Source organism: Peromyscus maniculatus, chromosome 14 (assembly GCF_049852395.1).
Source record: "Peromyscus maniculatus bairdii isolate BWxNUB_F1_BW_parent chromosome 14, HU_Pman_BW_mat_3.1, whole genome shotgun sequence".
NCBI classification, from domain to species: Eukaryota; Metazoa; Chordata; class Mammalia; order Rodentia; family Cricetidae; genus Peromyscus; species Peromyscus maniculatus.
The window spans coordinates 75,670,073-75,695,739 of record NC_134865.1 but is presented as its reverse complement, the minus strand read 5'-3'; the positions used below and the strand labels follow the sequence as shown (position 1 = coordinate 75,695,739).

Below are 25,667 nucleotides of genomic sequence, written 5' to 3'. Positions count from 1 at the left end.
CAGGAGGGCACTGAAGCAGCTGCCACCATGAATCAAGAGTGACCTCCTTGCAGAGGACAATGTCAGGTACTGCATCATCATAACCCATGGTATCCATGCTCACCCAGAATGGCTACAACATCCTCTCTCAGAGAATAATCCTCAACCCCAGGAAGGTTTGCTATAGTAACTTGCTAAGCTGACTGCAGATGTGCATTATAGAGCATTCATTCCCAGCCTATACCTTACTACATGTACAAAATCTGCAGCATGCATACAGCAGTGAGTTCAGAGACCTGTGCTCCAAACTAAGGCCAGGACAGAGTATCTAAGGTAACCCCACCAGATGTCAGCATCCCAAGGGGGAACCACTGTGAACTGCATGATCTGCAGATCCTCACCAACGATTCTCCCCCTAGAACAATCACAGCCAACTCTAGATTCTTTGAGAGGATGCTGAGCTGCCATCCAGCTGGCTGCCTCCATCTGTTTTCTGTTGGTACTGAGGCCACAGATCAGACAGTAGACAGAGGGGTGTGTCAGTTTGTAGCAGGATCTTAAAAGTTCTTATTAATAAAATCAAACCCGAGGCCAGTTATCGGGGTTAATGCTGGTAGATCAGTGAGACAGAACAAACCACAGCTATCTCACCTCGCCGGATCCTCAGCTGGTCCTGTTTCCTCAGACTGGAAGCTTCTGTGTCCTCATCCCGAATGAATCTCAGCTGTACTGTGTTGCTCCATAGCCTGAAAGCTTAACCAGGCCACATGCTTAACCAGCCAAATGCCCCTAGTTTCTGGTCCTCACGCCTTATATATCTTTCTACTTTCTACCACCACTCCCTGGGATTAAAGGCTGGCTTTCTGGGATTAAAGGCGTGTGTCACCATGCTTGGCTATTTACAATGTGGCCTTGAACTCACAGAGATCCAGAGGGATTTCTATCTCTGGAATGCCAGGATTAAAGGTATGTGCTATCACCGCCTACCTAGTGGCTTTTCTGTTCTCTGACCCCAGATAAGTTTATTAAGGTCCACAATATTTTGGGGAAAACAATACCACCACATCAGTTAGCCTTATGTCTCTGGGACAGCACATCTGATATAACCCACTGAGGGAAGTAAAGGTTTGGTTTGAATCACAGTTTCAGATAATTCAGGCCGGGGTCTGCTGGCTTCTTTGCTTTGGGCCTGAGGCAGGGCAAGCTTTGTACATTGAAAGACACTTACAAGAGGCTCATCCTGGAACATGGGCAGGTGGATAAGGTGCTGGTCTCATATGCATGAGGATCTGAGTTATATTCCCTGATGCAGAAGTAAAACAGGTTAGTGTGGTAGCATGAACATGTGATCCCAGCTCTGGGGTGGAAACAGGTGGATTCCTGGGACTTCCTGGCTAGTGAACCATGACAATCAATGACTTCCAGGTCTATGCAGAGACCTTATCCTAAAACCATCATTGTTTATAAACTGATATCCACAAGTGGATTTCATTTTAGATTACTTTCAACTTCTGTATCTTCTGTTTTCACCGAATGACACACATGCATTGTTCTGGATCAGGAGCAAGGAAGAGTACACAATTTAAGATTGCATGAAGAATCCAAGACAAGTAAGGTTGATTATTGCATTGTTCTCTTAAAAGCAGGCCAAACAAACAGGCTGAGTACACAGTAGATAACAGTGTTAAGTGACCTCTGGGTATATTATTAACTCTGGCTGTGAGGTCCAACAAAAGTTCCGGTTCCTTTGAAAGATAAGTAATATTTTTATCATGATGCATCACCACAGTCCCACTCTCTACCTGCAGATGCTGCACAAATCCGTGGTGAAGGTAGATGAGTCGGGAACCATAGCATCTGCTGCCACAGGAGAGCTCTTTACATTCAGATCTGCTCGACCGCTGACCCTGAAGATAGAATTCAACAGACCCTTTCTGCTTGCCATTGAAGAGAACTCGAATCTCCTTTTCCTTGGCAGAGTGGTCCAGCCCAGAGGTGGGAGGGACTCTTTCTGAAACCCACAGGCTTACCCGGAGGGAGCCATGAGTATACTACAGCCCATCCATCTGTTGGTAACTAGTGATTTGTGTAGAGTAGATTGACTAACAAGGTGTTATAAATAATAAGATTACTATTACTAAAGGCTGCTTCCTTGATCATGGTTGCAAGGTATGTGTTCTTGCCCTTATCTTTCACCAGTGATTGGCACTAAAGAGGCCAGTTGATTTCTCCAAGGTCCCACCTCCATATTTGTGTCATAGTCACGCCTAGACCCCAGGCCATTTTTGCTCAGTCTATCACTACAGAGCCGTATAGGAGCCTGGTCACTATAGGGAGAGGTCACCAGGAAGCACATTTTTGGGCCTTGTCTCCCACCTATCAGCCCCAACTACCAGTTCACCGTGGTTTGGACACTGGACTGAAGTTCTGGAATGGCACTAATAGCTATGTAACATGGGAATGACAATGCCTCTCTCTGGACCTTTGTTTCTCTGTGTATTCGATGAAGGATTAGAGCAAGAAGTTCATCCACAGATAGTGAAATATTACACAGGGTTGGCTGCTCCATGCCAGTCATGGTTGATAGAAGAACTCGGTTTAGTAGCACGCTTGAGCATCAGGGTAGAAGTGTCTCACCATGAACAAAGGTATCAACTAGCGAACCTGACTGGGGTGGGATGATTGACACCTGTTGCAAACAGCGAAACATGGATGGTAGACTGACTTGCTGATTTTCACCTTGGCAATAGCAATAAAGCATTACACAAAGACTGGGTCTCATTGTCCTTATGGAGACAGCCCTGGGGATAGCGACACTCCCTAGGTTCCAAAGATGGTACCAGGCACTTCTCCCATCACGGTAGCTTATGAGGAAAGATGGCACCATCATTCCCTTTTGACTGACAGAGAAAGGAAGGCTTGCTGAGATCTAGGTGGCTTACCCAGTCACATAGCTTACACATGATAGAGCCAAGATGAATGGTACATGGGTTATTTTCCCATCACTGCAACAAACACCTAGTAAGAAGCAACTGAAGAGTTCCTTTTGGCTTATGGTTTGAGGAAAGTGTTCATCATGGCAAGGAAGGCATAGAGGCAGGGGAAGCTCTCAGCTGTGGCAGCGGAAGTGTGAGGCTGCTTGCTCACACATGCCAATGAATGTGCCAGGAAGCAGATGTGAGCTATAAACCCCAAGACCCATCCATCCCTCAGCTATCCACTTTTTTCATCTATGTCGCATTTCCCAAAGTTTCCCACAATTCCCAAAATGGCCTTGCCAGCCAGGGTCCAAGTGTTCAGAGACCTGTAGGGAACATTTTACATCTAAACCATAACAGATGGGGAGTATGACCCCACAGCTACCCTCAACCTTAGATTCAGCTGAGGACATAGAATGAAGGCAGAGTCCAGGTGTGTCTCAGTCTCCGCACCCTGGATTGACTCAGGTGAGTGCCCTCCTGTCCTTTGTCAAAGAGGGAATTTGGCACATCAAAGAGCAGATGAGTGATGGGTGAGCAACTCCTCCCCCAAACCTTTAACTGAGCCCTGGTGAGCTGCCCTGAGAGCAGAGTACTTTGCCCACCCCGACGTGCATATCACTACCATGTTTCCCATAAGGCTGTGCTCAGTGCTCTGATCCCTGGATCATATTGAAGAGGGGTGTCCACTGAAAATAACAAGGTGTGTGTTAGCCAGGGTTCCCTAAGAGAACAGAACTAATTGTGTGTGTGTGTGTGTGTGTGTGTGTGTGTGTGTGTGTGTGTGTGGTGGTATTATGTTCCCCAAAATATTGTGTACTCTAATAAATTTATCTGGGGTCAGAGAACAGACAGTCACTAAATACAAAGGCTAGAAAATGGTGGCACTCACACCTTTAATCCTAGCATTCCAGAAATAGAAATCCCTCTGGATCTCTGTGAGTTCAAGGCCACATTGGAAATAGCCAAGCATGGTGACACACGCCTTTAATCCTAGAAAGCCAGCCTTTAATCCCAGGGAGTGGTGGTAGAAAGCAGAAAGATATATAAGGCGTGAGGACCAGAAACTAGAAGTTTTTGGCTGGTTAAGCATTTGGCCTGGTTAAGCTTCAGGCTTTTGAGCAGTAATTCAGCTGAGACCCATTCCGGATGAGGACTCAGAGGCCTCCAGTCTGAGCAGACAAGACCAGTTGAGGATCCGGTGAGGTGAGATAGCTGTGGCTTGTTCTGTCTCTCTGATCTACCAGCATGGACCCCAATAACTCGCCTCAGGTTTGATTTTATTAATAAGAACTTTTAAGATTCCTGCTACAGTGTGTGTGTGTGTTTTATTAGAGGTTTACAGGATGTAGTTCTGGTAGTTCAATAATGACTGTCTCACACTGGAGAGCCTGGGAATCTGGCAGTCCAGCAGTTCCATTCTTGCATGGGAGACCTGGAGGACTCCTGGAGAGTGGCTGGTCATCAGTCTGTCTTGGAAACTTCAAGAAGCTGGTTCTGATATGGGTGAAGAAATGGCATAGTTACAGGGCATCCACATGCCAATGGGAGTGAGGGAAAGCAGGCAAAAAGCAAAGTTTCCTTCTTCCATGTCCTCTTATCTGGGCTGCCAACTAGAAGGTGTGGTCTAGATTTAGGATGGGTCTTCTTGCTTCAGACAATCTCACCCAGTCATCCCAGGTGTGCCCAGCATGTTGGGTTTTAGTTGATTCCAGATGCAGTCAAGTTGACAACCAAGGTTAGCTATCACACAAGGCCAGCACTTAAAATTTAAAAAAAAGATTGATTTCCCTTTTATTTGTCTGAGTAAGTGTGTGTGTGTGTGTGTGTGTGTGTGTGTATGCCTATGCGTGCACAAGCATGTGTGCATGCACGCAGGTGCCTGCAGAGGTCAGAAATGGCATCAGATCCCTGGGAGTTGGAGTTCAGAAAGGTGTGAGTCTCCTGTTGTGGTTGCTAGGAATGAACCCTTAAGTTCTGACTGCCTGCTAGCATACTAAGAACTTCTCTGTGCCAGTCTGTGCTGGGCACTTTCCATTTGCGATCACATTCATTCCTCACTACCCAGCAAGGTCTGTCACTGTCTCTGTTTCATACTAAGAAATGGCTGGTGACAGTGGAGGCCCAGACTCTGACGTCTGGCACATACGTGCTGGCTTGCAGGGCATGTGGCTATGTCCACATCCAGACATCCTGCCAATGATTATGCTGGATGAGTGGCTGTCCACAATCAGGGGTCATCCCACCCCCTCATGCCTGTCCCTTGCATAATGTCTAGTAATTCTTGGCAAATTGTGTCTCTCCCTGTTTGTCCAGGCTGATGGAGATCAGAGAGGAGTCCTGTCTAAGGGTCATGTATGAAACCAAGGTCCAGTGCTTCCAAAAGTTTACCCAACAAGCAGACACAAAGCAAACACTGTGTGTGGGCCTAGTGGCGGGGGAGCCATGCATGGGATTCAATTGTATATCACACATTAGTGTTGTCTTAGAGCTTACTAGAAGTTGTTGGACTCAGCTGCCACATGATTCTTGGATGTACAGAATAGCAGTTCAGAGAGACGAACTGAAGGTTTTGCCAAAGAACAACATGGAGATGGCCTTGAAGAAGGAGTGGAGTTTTGGCAGACAGCAAATTTGGAGCAGGTGGGGAACTTGCAGACAGAGGAACAGCTGGGGGTGAGCATGAAACACACAAGCTGCGGTGAAAAGGAAAGCACAGGACCCATGTGGGGAACATGAAGGAAAACATGGGAAAGGAAGGGGCTGTCCTGGCTGTTCAGGGACAAGAGCCTTGGACACATGACCAGGATTTTTCCTAATGTCTCTCATAACTGGCACCACAGGGTGACAGCCATTATCACCATACCCTGAATGTCCCTGGACCTCTTCCTGTCCTTCATTCTCAGTTTGCACATCACCTGAGACCTGCACTTGGACCTCTAGGGGGCACTCACACTTCCTTCTCTAAGGCTCGACTAGTGTGTCACCCATGGGAGAAGGGCTGCTGTGTAGGGTTTCTGCACACACAGCAGCTGCTCCCCAAGACACTCAATCATTCTTAGCCTCCTGGGACAGCCATTGTACTTAGAAGTGCACCCAGAGACACCTGCACACATATGTATACTCTCCCACCCACACACCTGCATACACACAAATCTACATAAATAAATAAAAATATAAATCCACCTTCCTGGCTCAAGCCTAGGAATCAGGATGTTGAGGGCAAGGCCCTATATTTCTATAGAAATAAATTATTTTAGTTCTGGAAACCAAATGATTTTAAGTTCCAGAATTGTCACAGTTCAACCAAAATGGAGGAGCTTTAGAATGGTGTGGCCCCAGCTAACGGAGGTTCAGAGTCAGATGGTTTGGGAATGGAGATTGGGAACCAGCTGGAGGGATGATGAGGGGTGCTGTAAACACATAACCAGCATGAAGGGTCACTATGGAAAGATCCACAGAAGGCCCCTCTTTCAAAATCTCAGAGCAAAACTCTAGTCACATATTGGGGAAAATTATAAAGGCCACTCCACGTAGTTAAAAGGAAGATTTATTTAGTGGATGACTTACAAATGAAAGAATGGATAGGTCGCGGGGGTCTGGGGAAGGCATCTAGCAATCCAGCAGTGTTCTCTGGAGCTCTGTACAATCAATCTCCACCATCCAGGGTCCAGGCGCAGAGAGCGCGCCCCGAGCGAGTGCTTGCCCATCCAGCTCTCAGGTTTCCAGCACCTCCCCTCGCCCCGCCTCGTAGGCGTGACAGTTGCCAGAGTCTCAATGGGGGTTGGAGCTTCCAGATCCAAGCTGGAATGGCTACCCACTACAGTCACAAGAGGCCTCTGAAGCACACAGAAGTTGCAAGACCCAGTCAGTAAATGGGCAGTAATGGTCATCACCAAAATGGCAGCAGGCACAGGCATCACCCCTAAAGTCAGAGCCGTATGGCGTCCTGGAAGGAAAACATGTTTGATTCACAACCCATCCCACCAGCTCCAGCAGGTGATCCTCCCGCGGGATGCCACAGAGCAGGGGTACAGCCTCTGGGCTGGAGTCAGGTGACCTCAACAGTTGACTCTTCTGCTCTAAGGTTACTGTGTCCTCACAGCCAGACTGGGTATGGGTCACCAGGGACCAAAGCTGTGTTGGTGAAGAGGATGGACACCATCCAGCTGGTCTGGTTCAGACCTGGCTTGGCTCAGCATTAACTGGCATGTGCCCCTGGGAGCGTACACAGAAGACAGTCATCAATGGGGTCTACCTCAGAAGCTGCTGATGAGGATGCAGCAAGGTTTTAGGCAGGAAGAACAGAGGAACCATGGTAGCCAATGTGGCCTGAAAGAAGAGCCGAGAAGAAGCTACTACCTAGGGAGGAATCCAGTGTAACAGTGCTGTAGTGTGAGCCTGCATGTTGTCTTGTGACATGTCTGTCCTTACTCTCTCCCTTGGTCCTAAGGACTAAGAGGGAGACTGGTCTTCTCACTCATCTGCTGAGGCAGAATAAATTCTCCCCAAATGCACAGCTTGAAACAATAAATATGGAATATCTCACAGTGCCAGGCACCCATGAGGAGCCAGGTTGAGTAGTTCTTCTTCAGGGCCTCTCATGAGTCACACTGTTGTGTGTGTGACCAAAGGCTTGACACATGCTAGAGGTTCCATGTCCAAGTTCACTCTCATGACCATTTTCTTTTCCTGAATGCTGGGGACTGAACCCAGGATCTTGCGCTTGCTCAGCAAGCACCCTACCACTGAGTCCCTCGACGGGAAATCTCTCTGGGCCTACTCAGAGGGCTGAGCTGAGCCCCCACCAACACTACCAGGCTGGCCTGCCAGGAACTTCTAAGGGGAAAGAGACAGAGAGGAAGGGAGAGAAGGAAAAAGAGAAGATGAGGAGGAGGGAGAGAGGAGAGGAGATGAGGGGAAGAGAAGGGAAGCTAGGTGGGGCTTGGGAAAGGACTGCCAGAGCTGAGGCTGTGCACACATGTAATCCCAGCACTAGAGAGGCTGAGACAGGGAGACCAAGGGTGAGAGGACAGCCTGGGTATGTCAGTTGTTTTCCTTGTTGCTGGGTCCCAAGACCTGATGGAAGCAACTTGAAGGTAGAAGGTTTATTTTGGCTCTTGGTTACCTGGCAAGACAGGAACGGTTTGATCTGTGGTGGCAGGACCAGATCAGCTTGTCCCATCTGAAGGATCCAGAGACAGAGATTTTGGTCAGAACTCAGCCAGCTAAATCCCCTTACCTCACAGCTTTAGCCAAAAGTTAGCCACAGGACTACCAAAGCAGCGTCGCCAATGGGACAAGAATTCCAACCCCTGAACCTTGGGGGATCATTTCACACTCAAAACATAACCCTTTACTACATAGCAAGATTCTCTTTCCTAAAGCAAAACTGAACAAAAACCAGTGGGTAGGAGGGAAAGGTGCATCTATCATTTCATAATTCAAGCCTGTGTCTCCCTCCCTGTTTGCTGCCCCCATTCTATCCATAAGATGAAAGTGAAAACTGATGCTCTCACTGAGAAAGTCACCACTGCAGTGAAGAGTCTACTTGGTTCATTGATGAAAACCTCAAGACTGTGCAGACTAGAACATTGTCTTATAGAACTAAATTATCTTGGGCAATGACTTAGTCCCCGTAAATACCCATTCATCACAGAATGTACTAAGTGAATGGACCATTAGGTTTCATGTGTTAGGATTCTCTAGAGGAACAAAAGTTACAGGATGAATCTATATATAGAGAAAGGGGATTCATTAGAATAGCTTACAGGCTGTGTGGTCCAGGTACTCCAAAATGGCTGTCTACCAATGGAAGGTCCAAGAATCTTGTAATTGTTCAGTCCTTGAGCTGAATGTCTCAGCTGGTTCCAGTATATGGCAGACCCTAAAGAATTATACTCTAATCCCAGTGAAGGAATGGATTTGTCAGCAAGAATGAGAACTCCTTGTCCTTTATATAGGTTGCCAGCAGAATCTGTGTCCCAGATTAAAGGTGGATTTTTCCACCCTAAAAGATCTGGATTTAAAGTGGATTTTCCCACTTCAAATTATTGAATTAAGAAAAATACGTCACAGATGTACACAGTTGCTTCAGTTTTAGTTAATTCTAGAAGTAGTCAAATTGACAATCAAAAATAGCCATCCCAAGTCCATCCCTTGCCAACTTGACACACAATCACATCTCCTTAAGACATGCTTAATTTCTAAATGAAAACATCACCAGATCATATCCTTAACATGGAATAACTATATTATGTACAATTATAAACCCATTACATATATAACCAGGTCACAATTACGCCTAACATGATATAACTATCCCTTATGTAACTACAAACCCAGTATTAACTATAGAATAGATGGTAATGGAGCTTGAAGGACATTCTTTTAGTATCTTAAACTTAAATATGTTAGCCACTGATATTCTCTTAATTGGTGTTACATTACATGGTAAGGAAATTGAAGAAAGAAAACACAAAAGTCTGTACAAACACATTCTTAACTAAAAAAAAAAAAAACGATAGAAACACTCATGTCAATTATAATCCTCATTTCTGCAACTGGTCACCTGGCCTTATTTGGTATTTGTAACTACCTTCCTCTATTACCCATTCTGTATTCCCTCCACTCTCAGCAGGTCTCAGCTCTTTTCCTGGACCCACACCTTCATTCCTGAAGAGTCTGTGCCCTTGGTTATCCTTCTTGGATTAGGCTGTTGTAGTTTTCCATTGACTAATCACAGGACATAGCAGCACCAAGAGATGCCCTGAAGAATCTCCTGCACACCAGACATAATCTTCCTTACCACCATTGTGGAGAAGCAGTGCAATTTCCCCTTGGAAATCTGGATCAATCATCCCTCCTAACACTGTCATTCCTTTCATTGCCTGTTTACTTAGGAGCATCAGAGGGCCTAAGTGGCCAGGGAGAACAGTTCAATGGAATGTTTGTTGTGTCTTCTGGCAGAAGTTTTCCCTGCTCTGGAACCAAAACTTCAAGTTCAGCAGAGCTTAAGGTCACAGGAACAGGAAGCAAAACTTTCCTAGTGGGTCGCTATGGGTAATATTGAGAGGGCCTGTTCCGTTTTTTTACACCTCAATACTGAGACCTGTGTATCCTTGCTATGGGAGAAACTATACAATATATTGGATGCTGATTCAAAGCATATACTCCTTCTGAGGAATCCTACCCCAGCCCTCCAAGCTGCTGCTACCCAATTGGCACTGTAACTGTGTCTCCAAAAGGTCATTCCTTAATTCTATCAGGCTATCTGCTTCAGGATGGGAGGAAACATGGTAATAGCAGTGAATTCCGCGATCATGGGCCCACTATTGTACTTTGATGGCTGTGAAGTGAGTGCCTTAATCAGAAGTGATACTGTGTGGAATACCATGACTATGGATAAAGCATTCTGTATATTCACAGGTGATGGTTTTGGCAGAAGCATATCATGCAGAAAGATACATACATCAGAATAAATATCTACTACTCAAGTAAGAACAAAGAATTGTTCTTTCAGTGGAGGAAGTTGTCCGATGTAGTCAACCTGCCTCCAGAGTGCTGATTTGTCACTCGAGGAAATGGTGTCATGTCTGGGGCTCAGTGTTGGTCTCTCTGCTGCTGGCAGATCTGGCACTTGGCAGCAGATGTAGACAGACCAGCCTCGATGAGCCCATGAATACCTTTGTCTCTGCCACCACAACCACTTTGTTCATGAATCCACTGGGAAATGACAGGGGTGGCTGGGGAAAGAAGCCAACTGTCAACAGAATGGGTCATCCTATCTACTTGATTATTGACCTCCTCAGCTGAAATCAGCTTTTGATGAGTGTTTATATGGGACATAAGTATCTTCACATACTTCACCCCTTTGGAGAGATCTATCAACATAATTTCTTCCCCAGATGTCTTTCTCACCAATTTTCCAATTATGCCCTTTCAAGACCCTGATCATTCAGCCAATCTATTGGTAACAGCCCATGAACCAGTGAACAATCTTATGTCAGAGGTGATGAGGGAAGAGAGGGTGAGGTAGAGCATAGATAAGAAGGTGGAGCAAGTGAGAGAGTGCTGATGGACAAGATTAGAGTGTCACCTGTCTAGGGTTAGGTTAAGTAGGTGTCCATGGAGGGGCCACATCATCTATATCAAAGTTGAAAAAAGAGGAATCCAAGGACTCAGGGTTCTGATCAGTGTTAGGAGGAGGTTTGGCATTTGCCAGAAAAATCTGGCAAGTAGGCAAAAGGTACAGAGGGAGGGACAAGAGTTGAGGCTAAAGAAAGTCTGAACATAGGGGTCTCAGACAACTTGCCCGTTGCATTGGCAGAATTTGTTGAGATCAATGAGAGTCTGATCCCCATCAAATACGTCATTTACTGAACACTGAGAATGTTTGTCAAGCTTATATTGCAGTAAAGCTGTATTACAGTAAAAAATAAGGTGGTGGGGCTTAATGAGATCTTTAAGTCTGAGATGGGAAAGCGACTTAGACAGGCAAGCTGAGTTGAAGAGTCCAGTTTGGAATGGGAAGAGCCCATGATTGGCAAGTGAGTGAATAAGTGACAGAGAGCAAGGGAGATGAAAGAAAACCTTGGAAAGATGGCAATAGAGATCTTTAGAGAGAGGAGGAAGTGGGAGAGACTTAGAGAAGAGGGCAGAGGAATCCCACCAGGAGGAGGATTCCAATAGCACAGGAACAGAGGCACAGGGAGGGATGCAGTGAGTGATGTAGGGACAGAGTCTCAGTCTAAGGGTGTCCTCAAAGAGAAAGAGACTCCTCAGAAAGATGCTCTGCATCGCAGTGGACAGATGTCCCTTTCCAGAGGATGGGGTGCCCAGGGGTATATAGGGGAGCTGCCTGATACACCAGCAGGACATTTGTTGAACAGGTTCAGGTAGTAGAAACAGAGAAACATCAGACTGAAGTGATGCAATCAAAGACACACACACACACACACACACACACACACACGCACGCACGCACGCACGCACGCACGCACACACACACACACAGATGAGGCAGCTCCAAAATGACTCTTAAACAAGTAATAGTAGACAGACAAGTGGGCAGAGAAGGTGGATATATTAGATAAGGTTTCTATTGCTGTGATGGAACACCATGACCAAAAACAAAGCTGGGGAGGAAGGGGTTGATTTGGCTTACACTTTCATATCACTGTTCATCATTGAAGAAAGTCAGGACAGGAAATCAAACAGGGCAGGGACCTGGAGGCAGGAGCTGATGCAGAGGCCATGGAGGGGCGCTACTTACCGGCTTGCTCCCCATGACTTGCTCAGCCTGCTTTCTACAGAACCCAGGACCACCAGCTTGGGGATGGAACCACTGACAAGGGGCTGGGGCCGCCCCATTGATCACCAATTAAGAAATGCTCTACAGGCTGTGCCACAGGCCCCAACTCTTGGAGGTATTTTCTCAATTGAGATTCCCTCCTCTCAGAGGATGAGTTTGTGTCAAGTTGGCAGAAATACAGCCTGCACAGTAGAAGAGAGAAATGGCTGGAAAAGCAGGCTCTAAAATTTGGAGTAGAAAATGATGGGAGATGAAGAGCCAGCAGAAGCAAATGATCCTCACTGAGGGGTAATAAAAAGCAATACTTCAGTTCAGTTAGGGTGAATTGAACCCTTTGAAAGGTGCCCAGTGTTTTCTACCTGGTTTCAGCACCAAATGTAAGCCAGGAAGCAGTGAAGATCATCCAACTAGACAACTTGGGAGTAGAAAGAAAAATTTTCTGGGGATCACATTATCAAGTCTTTGAGCTGATTCAGTCTGTCTGGATTGAAGGGCAACTAGATGCCCTTGCTGAGGTAGCAGATGTTTATGGGAAGGTTAGGATGGCTCCTGCTAAGCATGAATTTGCCATAGATGATCGGCTTCTCTGGTACACAGAGATCTACATTTAGGCTTCTGTTTACTCAGCCAAACCCTTCTTGTTAAGATCAGTGCTTCCATTTTGGGGAAAGTAGCTTTGAACCTAACACCTGTGTGCTGAGTCTCTAACACCACTGTTGACTCAAAAACCACAGCTTTCATCCTAAAGAGACTAAGAAATACTTTATTCTGTAGCCGTTTTGAGTGACAATGAGCTGAGAACCCAGATTTACATTAGTCAAATTCTGTGTTCCAGTAGGATGCAGTTTCATGAAAACTTGATAGCTTAACAAAACAAAGAAAGTCACAATTCAAGGCAAGTTTAAATTGCCGGGGTGGGAACATTAGAGGCAGGTATATCAGGATAAGGAAGCTTCTCTACAGCCTCAAGATGTTATTTGCTGGCATTCTTAGCTTTTGGATTGAAGCTGGTTGTCTGCTAAGTTCATAGAGTCTATTGTCACAAGGTTTAGTTCTGACACGGAGGGAGGAAACATGGCTGTTCCAGAGAGCAGCACTTAGCCCATGAGAAGGTCATTAGCCTCTGACCTTGCAATGCTTTTATCTCTCTACAGTACTGAAATTCAAATCAGACTGCCAGGCTCTGCAGACACAGATTCCTTTAGGAGTTTTCCTTCACTGCCAGACAAGGCAGTTTCCCTTCAGAAGTCTGATATCCAAAGAGGGGAGAGTGAGTCTCTATTTAGAATAGGTTCATTGCAACCTGAAAGGATGATTACAAACATGTGGACGGGGTTTGTCTATTTGCCTCCAACTACTCCCCAGTTCCACACTGAACTTTGAACCATTGGAGAAACAGAAGCTGCAACCTTGAAATCTAGTGCAGTCAACTTATTGATTGGACCACAGTGAGAGGTGTTTCTGCTAGATAGAATTTCTAAATTCATGTTACCAGAAATCATCCTGTCTGCCCACTTCTAGTCTGATTACAGAGCACACCCTGTACGTGCCAGCATTTCCTAAGAGGTGGGAGATGGTGCTGGTGTGGATAAATAGGCATCAGTGTGCAGTGGGAGAGCAGCATCCCAGGAGAACAGCAACCCCAAACATTAGGACTCACCTAACACAGATGGTGGCAGCTGGCTTCAGCTCTCCAGGTAATGCCCAGGATTCCTTCTCTCTGGGGACAGTGGAAGGAGCCTTTCCAGGACTGTGGTAAATTGGCAAATACCTGGGTTCTTGTTTTGGGAGTTGGTGAGGAATTGTTCCTGTAGTATTGGGTTGGAGTCAGAGTACATGTCTGGGGTGCAAATGAACCTTATTTCCAGTCAGGGTCTTCATATCTGTGGCAGATGTGGGTGCCTTGGGCTATGCTCCTGGAGAGTAAATGGAGCCTGCTCCTTCTGACCCTGCACAAGGAGGAAGCATCGAGACCTTGTCTAGTTTGGGTGCTGCTGTCATAGCTAAGGGGAGACAGGACAGTTATTGCAGAGTCCCTCTGGGGCAGCAGACTTGGGGTCAGAGATCCCAGTTCCCCAACAGATTCCATGGCTCCACCCTCTCATAGCTAGGAATAGAAGACAACCACTGAGCCACTCAGCCAAATTTCCCCTGTACAAAGTGACTAGTCTGTTTTCTGGGGAAATAATTTTGCAGTAGAATATAGTTGAATGCTTTACAAAGAAACAGATGCATCAGCCTGACAGTAAACACAGGGTAAAGGCAGCTGAAATCCATGGCACTCTGCAGGCATGTCACAGGCCTGGGCACATGTGGATCAGCTTCAACACCTCCCTCCACTGCTCCCTCCATTCTCCTCCTCCACTCTTCTAGTCTTCTCTCCCCTCTGTCTTCCCCTTGACTCCCTCATCTGATCGCCTCCCTCCTCCTATCCTCTTGCCCTCACTTCCCTCCACTTTCTCACTCCTCATCCTTCCCCACCTGGTCCTCTCTCCTCTCTATCATTTTCTCCATCATCCCTTCCCTCTAGCATCTACATTCAGTTTGAAACTCACTATTCAGTGGACAGAGGCTAAAGTTTGGCTTCCATGTTTACCATGACCTCAAAGCTTTCAAATGTGGTCTCTAGCATGCTTGTGATCCCCACTTGAGGGGTGTATGGAGGAGATGGTTCTCTGAACATTGCCTATAAACACCCACACATTCCCATAATAAGCCAGACACATTCACTAATAACACAACCTAGGCCACTCACCGGGCTGCCCTGAGAGGGCCACCCATTTGCTTTCTGCCACCTCACAGCCATCCTGACAACCAAAATGAAATCTGATCTGGGCATGAGAGACTGGGACACCATTCAGTTTTCTTCCTGTCAGGAAGCCTTCCAAGCCTGTGATAAAAAACCCTGTGTATCCTGGCAGAGCTGAAAGAATCTTCCTCTTTCAATTAGCCCATCTCATGTCCAGAAACAGGAACCAGATGCACCCCAGGGCTGTGAGATGTCATGAACTTGTCATCTGGAGTTGGAATGGCCCATTTGATGCTGATCTAATTCAAGGTTCCTTCACTGAGTCTGGACTAGAATTTGGTGATGGCAGATGGGGCACAAGTGCAAATTAAGAGTATTCCCTGATTTTTAAAGAGTCCTCATACCAAGATAGAAAGGAAAGAAGAAATTAAGATTTTTAGAAGGCTTTTACCCATCCCCAGGTCTGTCTCTTTCTTACTTTGTGACCCTGAAATATCTCTTCACCTCTATGGATCCTGATTCTCTATTAGGAAAACTGGCTACTACAGCATCACTTCCTCCAGGGAAAACAGGGTGCATGAGGTCTGGTAGTGTGATCTGAGGGGCCAGAGCACTTCCTGTGCATCACAACAGAGGCAGAAAGAGGCAGCAGAACAAAGACTCAATAGAGGCAAGGTTGAAGAACAAGGAGATACTCAGGTTATCACCTGACCCTCCCAGACTCAAAAGATCTTTCTTTTCAGACAGGAGAGCAGCGAAGATGGTTCTCTTTGTAGCTCTGGGGCTGTTGATGGCTGGGTTCTGCCCTGCTGTTCTCTGTGAACCAGATGGCACATTGGGAAGAAACACTGAAGTCCAGGAAGACCAAAACAAAGGGACACGTGTGGACAGTCTGACACTGGCCTCCATCAACACTGACTTTGCCTTCAGCCTCTACAAAGAGTTGGCTTTGAAGAATCCAGATAAAAACGTTGTCTTCTCCCCACTCAGCATCTCAGCTGCCTTGGCTGTCTTGTCCCTGGGAGCAAGCAGCAACACCCTGGAAGAGATTCTAGAAGGTCTCAAGTTCAATCTGACAGAGACCCCTGAGGCAGACATCCACAGGGGCTTTGGGCACCTCCTCCACACGCTCAGTCAGCCAGGGGACCAGGTGAATATCAGCACAGGCAGCATGATATTTGTTGAAAAGCGCCTACATATCCTGGCAGAGTTCAAGGAGAAGGCAAGGGCACTGTACCAGGCTGAGGCCTCTGTGACTGACTTCCAGAAGCCTCATGAGGCCAAAAAGCTCATCAATGACTATGTGAGGAAACAGACCCAGGGGAAGATCAAGGAACTGATCTCAGACCTGGATGAGAAAACATTAATGGTGCTGGTGAATTACATCTACTTTAAAGGTGAGGATGTTCGCTGTTTCAGGAGTGGATGCAGAGGGTGCATACACTGACCCCTGGATAGGAGGTGCTCATGGCCTTGGAGACATGGGTGCCTAACCTCTTATTACTAGCAGGCCTTACTTCTCCCTTGGGATTTTTTGGATATACTTGAGGTTCCTAGGATATGCTCCATGGAATCTCTTAGCTCTCATTCTAAAGGCTGAATTTTCTGTGACTTAAACTTACTGACTGACAGTATGCATAGCTCACACATCAAGTCCTGAGTGTGTAGAAGCCCTGGATTCTCCCTTTAGAGACTGTGTCTAGGTAGGTATTCTATTGCTGTGAAGAGACACTCTGACCACCACAACTCTTATGAAGGAAAACATTGAATTGGGGTGGCTCACTTGCAGTTCAGAGTTTCAGTTCCTTATCAACATGGTGGGACATGGCAGTTTGCAGGTGACATGGCTCTATAGTAGTTTCTGAGAATCCTACATCTGGTAGGCAATGGGAAGTAGTCTGCGACTCTGAGCAGTATCTTTAGCATTTACAAGACCTCATAGCCTGCCTCCACAATGACACACTCCCTCCAACAAGACCACACCTACTCTAACAAAGCCACACCATCTAATAATGACACTCCCTATGAGCTTATGGGGGCCAATTACATTCAAACTACCACAAAGGAGTCCCTTATCCAGCCCACTCCAACATTTCTAGTATTCTTCTATAGAATCCATCTGCTAGAGAACCTCCATCTCCAGGAGGCCCCAGCTGGTCATGGACTTTTTGACCTAAGGAGCCTGGCTACCCAATCTAAAGGGGAAAGTAGCAGGTGCCATAGCTAAGTGAAGAGCCCTTCATGCATTCCTATGCAGGACCTCTCCCCTGATCCTTTCTGCATCAAGCTGGACCTGGGCATGGAAAATCAGGGACTGGGGCAAAGCCATTAGTGTGAGAAGAAAGATCAGCCATGCAGTGTTCAGTGTCTGGCTGCTTTGTGGAAGTTTAGTTTGTAAAATTAGTAGCCAAGGCAGCCTTCAAGGTCACAGTGCTGAAGACACTCTCCTGGGCCAGGGAATCTAGGTTTAGGGGGCAAGAGGATTTGGAGACCAGGCTTGAATTGCTGTGGGTAATTGTTAGTGGGAACACATCCACAGCCCACACCCACAAAACCCTACCTGATAGACCAAGGAGGGAGGCAATGGCCCACAGAATGATTCCTGATAAAACCTTAATGTGGCTAGATCTGGGATCGATCTGGGACTCTGGACTTTGTATCGGACAGACAGAGGAGGGTAGGCTCTGAGACTATAGACAGAAAACCAATTGGCTATGAACAGAAGAGGATAGGAGGACAGAGGACAGGAGTCCAGGATGGCCCAGGAGAGGCTGTGCTCTGAAGAGAGGGGAAGCAGAATGATGGCCTGAAGGATTAGACTGCAGGGCCCAGGACCTACACTTCACAGCTAATTGACTATAAGGTAGGGATGTGTGTTTATTCTGCTTGATTCTGAGACAAAGAAATTGTGAATGTACCAAGCCCGGCAGGGTATATTACAGATAGCCACAGGCACTTTGGATGTCGGGTAAGTCTGAGTAGGACATCTTTGATTCATGGAAGTGAAATGGATGATATGGGAGAAGAGGAATAATTACCCATGTCTCAGCCACCCAACTATGGGATCCTGGTAATCCAATTTTGGGAAGTTGCAGATCTCATGAGCTTCACTCTAAATCCACTCATGTCTCTGGGAACTGACTTCCATTAAGGTGGTTCACACTGAGGGGCACCATGGACAGATCACTGTGTGGGAGAACACAGTTTCTCTTGTCCTGTTTCCCCTAAAACCTGTCTCACAAGACATTGCCTTCTAGATATGGCTCCTCCTGAGGAAGAAGGGATCCTCAACTCCCCAAGCTCCAGGCTCCCCAATTTCAATCTTATCTCTCTGTTACACACCCCAACCTCAAATTCCTGGCTCTTTTTCTGATATCTCATGTAGGAGAGCTTTGGTTTTGAGTTCCCCTCCTCAAACCATGCCTGTGGATTAATTCTCATTCATAGTTCTATACTTGCCTAGGTTTTTTTCTAATCTAGATAATGCAACAGGTAAGGGACACTCTGTTGTTGAAGATGGATTGATTCCTGTCAAGAGTGATAATCTGGGCAGAAATATGGTGGAGGTGGGGTCTCTCTGCTGATGGTACAATCTGATGACCTGCTCCACATTTAGGGAAATGGGAGATGCCCTTTGAGCCTCATTTCACACGTGAGTCTGACTTCTACTTGGATGAGAAGAGGTCTGTGAAGGTGCCCATGATGCGCCATACATTTCTGACCACACCCTACTTCCGGGATGAGGATGGGAACTGCTCTGTGGTGGAGCTAAAGTACACAGGCAATGCCAGTGCCCTGTTCATCCTCCCTGATATGGGCAAGATGCAGCAGGTGGAAGCCAGTTTGCAACCAGAGACCCTGAAGAAGTGGAAGGATTCTCTGAGGTCCAGGTGTGTGCGCACAGGAACCAGAGCTGATCTGGCTCTCCATCCTGCTGTTGGGCTGAGGCCCAGTGTCCCTGTCCCTCAGAGTCACACCAATACCCAGTGTAATGGTTGGAGAGTCAGCAGGGACAGGTAGAGTGGAGGTGACTTTTCCTCTGCTGACTCGGTAGTTTTTAGATAGATTTTATTGTCATTTTGTTGTTCACAAGATTACATCAGCTAGAGCAGGAGTTGAGGATTCCTCTGTGTTTAACAGGCTGTAATTACAGGGAATCTTGAATGGGTTTTGGATGGCAGAATGAAGTGAGGTTTAGATGAGGTCAGCTCTGAGAATCAGCTCTGCCCTGTGTAGCCATCTCATCCCCTCATTCATTCACCATTCATGGAATGATGACTTGAAGACCTACTATGTCCTGTGCTCTGATTTAGACCCTGAGAGTATATCAGAGACTAAAGCACAAAATTTTTTACCCTTAAGAACACATCTTGTAATTGAGGAAAAGAGAATGTGGGAAATGCAACTAATCATTATTTGATTAGTTAAACGTGAGGAGGGGTGAGATTTAAATGGGGAGGGTTCAAGGATAAGGAAAGCTGAAGTCAGATGGAGTGAGCAATTTTAAATAGAAGGATCAGTAGATGAAGTTTGAGGGTCCACATGACAGGGAAGGACTGCATTTTCTGGATCTGGAAGAAAAGCATTTTGGATAAGGGAAGAGCTGGTACCAAGCTTCATTGCCTGCCCTTTTAAACACTCTCAGGCATCGATGGGTAATAGATGCATTAGGAAAATCAAAATCATGTGATGTAGGCCCAGATAGAAAAAGGGCTTCTCTCTGGTAAGAGATCTGTCTGTGGAGAGCTGCCCTAGCTAAAATTGGGTTTGAGGGTTTCACAGATTCCAATGACTCATTCATTTCTTTTTTTCATTCTCAGGATGATTGACAAGCTCTACATGCCCAAGTTCTCCATCTCCAGTGATGACAGCATAGAGGACATCCTTCAACAGCTGGGCATCAGGGAAGTCTTTTCCACACAGGCTGATCTTTCTGGGATCACAGGGGCCAAGGACCTGACAGTCTCTAAGGTAAGCCAACATACACTGGGTGGTTCGTATTGGTACCTGAATGTACATGGTGAAGGCCAGGTGGCAAGGGGGAATGGTAATGTGTGAGAAAGCCTGAGTTTCTGAGATTTCTCATCCTGAGAGGGCTGGATTGCAATCTAGATATTCTTGCTGGAGAGCATGCAGCCAATCCCTCCTCTACCTCACACCCAGGAACCCATGTTAGGGGAAAAGCCTGTGCTTGGTGTTAGACCACCATTGGCATGACCCTGTGCTGCAGTGTGGGTGCCACCCATAATCTACTGCAAGACAAAGCAATTCCAGCCTCAGCTTCTTCACTGCAGACTAGCCAGTCCTTATCCACCAGCACATAGATTAGTAGCAGTAAGGGACATAACAAGGGATAAATGGCAGTTGGGATGAAAAGCTTAAGAATGCGGGAGATTATGTCTCAGGACTTCACACTACCTTCCTAGATGCACAGCCTGGCAATGCCTAGTAATCTGTCCAGTGCCTACTCAGAGGCCTGGGCTCAGATATGTACCAGCAGGTCATGGCAGTCTGTGCAAGAGAAGCCATGCATTGTGCATTATGGTTGTATGTCCCAAGGAGGCTGGAGCAGAGGGATATGGAAGCCCATACTGGCTGCCAGTACCCTGGCTGTTCCCTGTGGGTCTCCTGAGAAAATGCTGTTGAGTAAAGACTGGCATTGCCTATACTCATCCTCCAGTTTGTAGTGGGTTTGAGAGCAACAGAGATTGTCAGAGACTGAGCAGACCCAGGGCATGCCTCATCTCACACCCTGAGCAGAGAACTGGAAACACCAGGGGTAGAGCTCACTGTAGGAACAAACAGCTTCACCAGATGCTGAGGCCAACAGTGGATGCTTGCTCCAGCAATCTCCTCTGCTGCCCTTCCTGGTCTCCAGTGAGTGATGCCTTTCTCTTACAGGTGGTCCACAAGGCTGTGCTGGATGTGGCTGAGACAGGCACTGAAGCAGCAGCTGCCACGGGACTCATTCCTCGTGGATCGGCTCTAATTTTGAACCCTCTGGAAGTGAATTTCAACAGGGCATTTCTGATGATTATCTTTGACACGAATACTCAGACTCCACTCTTTATGGCCAAAGTCTCAAATCCCAATGAAAAGTAGAACTTCCCAAGTGGTGAAGCTTCTTTCCAGGAGCCAGGGATTAAGCCTATATATGGCTCTCTATGTGCATTTTGGCTTCCATGTTCTGATTGGCTGTGGCATGCCTGTATTGACAGTGACTGTGACTAATTGTATGTCTCAAACACAGAGGAGACTGTTGGCAGGGGCTCCTTACCCTCCCGACATATAACACAATGTTGGATCCCTCATTCCTGCAGCTGCATGGAGCTGGTTTTCCAGACCAGCTTCCTTCCCCTAGTACACCTACTTAGGGCAGAGGAGTCTTTTTCTTCGTTCCCAGTTGACCAACATCACACAAGAGATGGACACCTCCACCTTCCTCACCCAAATGCAGGGCTTTGAGCAAAGGATCAATAAACCTACAACTGTACAGAAAGTGTCCAGTCAGTGTTCATTCAGCTCCTTTTGGCAGGGGTGTGGCCTCTATTGACCACAGGATAGCAGAGATTGTCACTCATACTCTGTGACTCCTGTGAAGGATCTGTGACCTATATGTTATTTTCAGTCATTTTTAAGGAGGAGAAAATGAAGCTCAGAGAAGGCTAATCATTTCTCATGACCCTACAGCTAGACATTATGACTGGTGGGATATTTTTCCAAGTTTCCTGATGTCAGAGGAACAGTTTTCATCAAGCAGGGGTTCTGTGCACAGGCATCACTATGGTGGTATGTAGGTGGATCATAAAACAAGGCTCTGGATGTTTCACAAAGAGAGCACCCAAAAGAGTCTATGGATCATGTGACCTCTGTGCTGATGTCAGAGTAGGATGACCAGATGACCAGAAAGAATGCTTTGTGCAGGGGACACAGCAATGGAGGCATTTCTAAGAATCATTGCAGGTTTAGGAAAAAGACAAAATAGCCATGGATTGTCATATGCCTGGCTCTTTGAGGATTCTCAGATGATTCAGAACTACAGGGAACTGTGAAATGGTGAATCACTGTCCCAGTCTTGGGAACCTTATAACTCTCTGTGGCTATAAGACATAGAACTACTCTAGACAGATGTGGGGATTGTCACTGAGGGGACTCTTCGGGAACATCATGCCTCATCTGCAGAGGAGAGTAGATGATTCACCTCAAGGATTAGTTGGTTTAGTGGCTAGATAGATAGAGGACCAGAGGAGGCCTGGTGAATTTGGAATGGTGTACTGGGTGTCCATGGTGAATTTGTGAGCCTGGACATGTTGCTGGAGGCCTCTTCAGAGAGGAAAAAGTTGTTCATTCAATTTGAGACATGCTTGAGGCTCTAGGCTCCTAAGAGCACACATTGAGCAGGTGGACATGTGGTTGCAGGGCATTACAGCCTGGAGACTCACACTCAGGATTCTCTTTCCCAGTGCACACTAAGTTACCCCTCCATGAGGACAATGGAGAGATAAGAATGGGACCCATGTATTGAAAACAGCCATGTCCCAACAAATCCAATGTATCCAACAGTCATTCAAGGCCCTGAGTGTTAGTAGTCTGACCTGCCCCTTGGTGACCCACACCACACCCTGATGTCATCTTACCTTAAAGCCCGGTTATGAGGAAAGAAAACCCTCTCCCCTCTTTCTTCTCCTCTAGACAGAGATACTGCACACCCCCTTTCTCTCTCTCATTCTCTTTCTGTCCCTCATTCTGTCTCCCTCTCTCCTCTCTCCCTTCAATAATAAACCTTCCCATGAGGACGACTCATCTGCAGTGCTAGTAACTTTCCACTGTGCCATGCCATTGTCTGCCACACCCACATGGCATGTCACACACCAGTGAGGGGCACTTTGGCCAAACCTGCTAAGGCCACTCGAGTGCCATTTCACATTAGTAACATTGGTGCTTCATGATTCAGATAGGCCCTCCTGGCAGCCCCTCACGTGCCAGGATCCTATACCCAGTCTACCCACAACAGGCACCATCTCACCCAATCACGCACCACCCCATCCACCGGCGGCAATATTGTAAGTTTCAATTGGATTGTCACACCCCCTTGGGACCTGCCCACAGCTCCTTTAGGCCCTTCTGGCTTTTGTGACATGATCCCTGACCTTTTCCTTCAGATGGGATTCCCTTGGAGCTCAGATTTTGTTCTTGCTGGTCTCCTTGAAAATCCCAGTATTAGTGCTGAGACTCCTCTGGGTTTGTCAGGCTAAGCCTGACCTCCATTGAGTGTGGTGATGGCCCACTTCGACAGCTTGGTCCTGGTTCTGTCCTCCCTCTACCCCTGGCGATGCCCAAGGTTACAGGCTGTATGTAGTGCCTCCTCTCCCCCTCTCATCCATGGGAACCGTGCTGTGCATTTATGGCTAAGGTGAGTGAGCAGGGCCTGCCCCTCCCAAGTCCTCACTCTGACACAGTCTTTCCCTCTTGCTTTCCTCCTCCCTCAAACCTCTTCCATAATTCTGCTGCATGTGGCATGTTTGCTTGGTGTCATTAGTTGACAAGGCCTGTTAAAGGGACCCACTGACTTGCCTCCACCCATGGCAGGTCTTCTCCCTCCTGCCTGTAACAAGTCTGCTTTCTCATTCACCCACAGTTTTGATTTCCATTCAATACCACCACTCAGGTCTCTGATGGAGCTGCCTGCCTCTGCCCATCCCCCTGGATGTGATTGGTCTCAGTATTTCTTGGGCTAGACAGTCAGGGAATTGAGAAAAAATTCTCCACTTTCTTCCTTCTCCCTTCCTTTTGACTTAGATTTACCTATTTAGGAAAAAACAATGTTTTGCACAGCAACCACATGGCTCTCCTCCATCTTGGCTGGTGACCTCATCATGATGCAGACAGTCTTATAGCTGGCAACCATCTTTTACTAAGGTTTACTAAGATCAAAAACACATTTAGTCTTGATGACCTCTCTGTTCATCTAGTCTCCTTCTAGAGTAAGCAACAAACTTCAAAGATATGGATTGATATTGACTTTTTTTTTAATGAGGATAGATATGTAAAACTATATTTGATCCAACACTGGTTTATACTACACTCTATATTATAATATAAACTTAAATTTATAAAGAGTTATTCAGATTAACAAAAGGTTACTTAGAGATTTAAACCTATTTTTTCTAGAAAATTTAAATAAATGATGTCATAGGTTTGACAAGTGGGGTATCTAATAAACAAGATATATATTCTGTGATGGAGTTTCTAGTCCCCCAAGAGGGTCCTTTTCTTAGATTTGAGCTGCACCTGGCTCACAAGCCCCTTTTCTTCTGTTCCCATTCGGCCCTATGATCTTCCCCCTATCACTCTTCTTTGCCTTCTCAGGAACAGTAAGTCCTAGCCTTGGAGACTTAGGGAATAGTAGTTGATAATCAGTCATTCATGCCTAATGAACAGACAGCCCTCCAATGCTCAGAGATCTGCAGAATATGACATTTAAAATGTTGATATAAAAGACTCCCAGATCCTAGAAATGACACAAGGTCCCCAAAGAAGATTACGAGGCACCACAATGTCTCCACTGGGTTATGGCAATGCTGACCTCTGGGCACAATGCCCCAATGCAAGACCTGCCACCACAACCTGGCCCAGACTGTGGACAAACAGCAGGACATCAGAGAATTGATTTTACCTCTTTTGCCTAGACAAAGTATGATCAGTCTTCTCTATGTTCCTCTTCCATTGGAAAAATTCCCACCTTATAGGCCTGGAGGCTGAAGACTGATGCTCTTCTGATACTTCTGCCTCTAACAATGTTTAGATCTGGCTATGGCTAACTGGGTATGGACTGGTCCCGGTCATTTTTAATTTAAAAGATTTAAAAGCTGCTTGGTCTTCACTCAGATACAATTTATCCTTCTCAGATCTCTGAGTCCATTTGACGTCCAGGCTTTGCTTCAGCTACCTTCTCATTTCTCTATATAAAATCCACAGGTCTCCCTCTCCTAAGGCTACTACTAGGTCTAGACACAATTTACCTTGTTACCAGATCATATAAACTCATAAAACAGATTTTTTCTTTTTTTTATTTAAGGAAAATTTTTCGTTCATTTTACATACCAATCAAAGATCCCCCTCTTCTCTCCTCCAACTGTCCACCCTCCTCTTCAAAACCCATTCCCCCATTCCCTCCTACAAGAATGTAATGCCTCCCATGGGGAGGTACATTTAGTGGAGGCAGGTCCAAACCCCTGCCCCTGCCTCAAGGCTGTGAGAGGTGTTCCATCATAGGTAGTGGGCTCCAAAAAGCCTGCTCATGCACCAGGTTTGGACTGTGATCCCACTGCCAGGGGTCTCCCAAGCAGATCAAGCCACATAACTGTTTTGATATGCAAAGGGCCTAGTCCAGTCCCATGCAGGCTCCACAGTTGCTGATCTGAGTTTCATGAGTTCCCACTAGTTTGGTTTGGTTGCATAGAACAGATTTCAATGTAACTTTTTACTATTGACTGCTCTCAGTATCTCCTGGGTAATTAGATTAAAAAAAAAACAGCTTTAAGGTTTGTTTATATGAAGATAGGAAAGCTGTCTCACTTCTATTCACTTATATATTCTCCTCAGACCTTTAGGGAAACCTCCCCTCTCCTTCACTACTCAACTACTT

The 25,667-nt window shown here is 46.4% G+C and overlaps 1 protein-coding gene and 1 long non-coding RNA gene across 6 annotated transcripts in view; one reads left to right on the top strand and one right to left on the bottom strand.

Annotated features, from left to right (window-relative positions):
- Window positions 1-2,661: 2,661 nt before the first annotated feature.
- Window positions 2,662-8,853, bottom strand: LOC121826675 (uncharacterized). Its single transcript, XR_013044474.1, has 4 exons — window positions 8,729-8,853; window positions 8,086-8,142; window positions 6,528-6,906; window positions 2,662-4,454 (listed from the first exon to the last, which is right to left on the bottom strand). It is a non-coding gene; the product is annotated as an uncharacterized LOC121826675 (long non-coding RNA).
- A 4,844-nt stretch (window positions 8,854-13,697) lies between these two features.
- Window positions 13,698-25,667, top strand: part of LOC102917436 (serine protease inhibitor A3N-like) — a 30,449-nt gene continuing 18,479 nt past the window's right edge. The window contains exons 1-5 of one of the 5 annotated variants that reach the window (XM_076551308.1): window positions 13,698-13,967; window positions 15,763-16,416; window positions 18,636-18,909; window positions 19,840-19,990; window positions 20,921-21,518. In XM_076551308.1, the coding sequence (XP_076407423.1) occupies window positions 13,844-13,967; window positions 15,763-16,416; window positions 18,636-18,909; window positions 19,840-19,990; window positions 20,921-21,121 (1,404 nt within the window). In that variant the 5' untranslated portion in view covers window positions 13,698-13,843 and the 3' untranslated portion in view covers window positions 21,122-21,518. Of the gene's footprint in view, window positions 13,968-15,762; window positions 16,417-17,859; window positions 17,883-18,635; window positions 18,910-19,839; window positions 19,991-20,920; window positions 21,519-25,667 lie in introns of those variants that run through there. The other 4 variants (XM_076551306.1, XM_076551309.1, XM_076551310.1 and 1 more) reach the window with 4 other exon arrangements.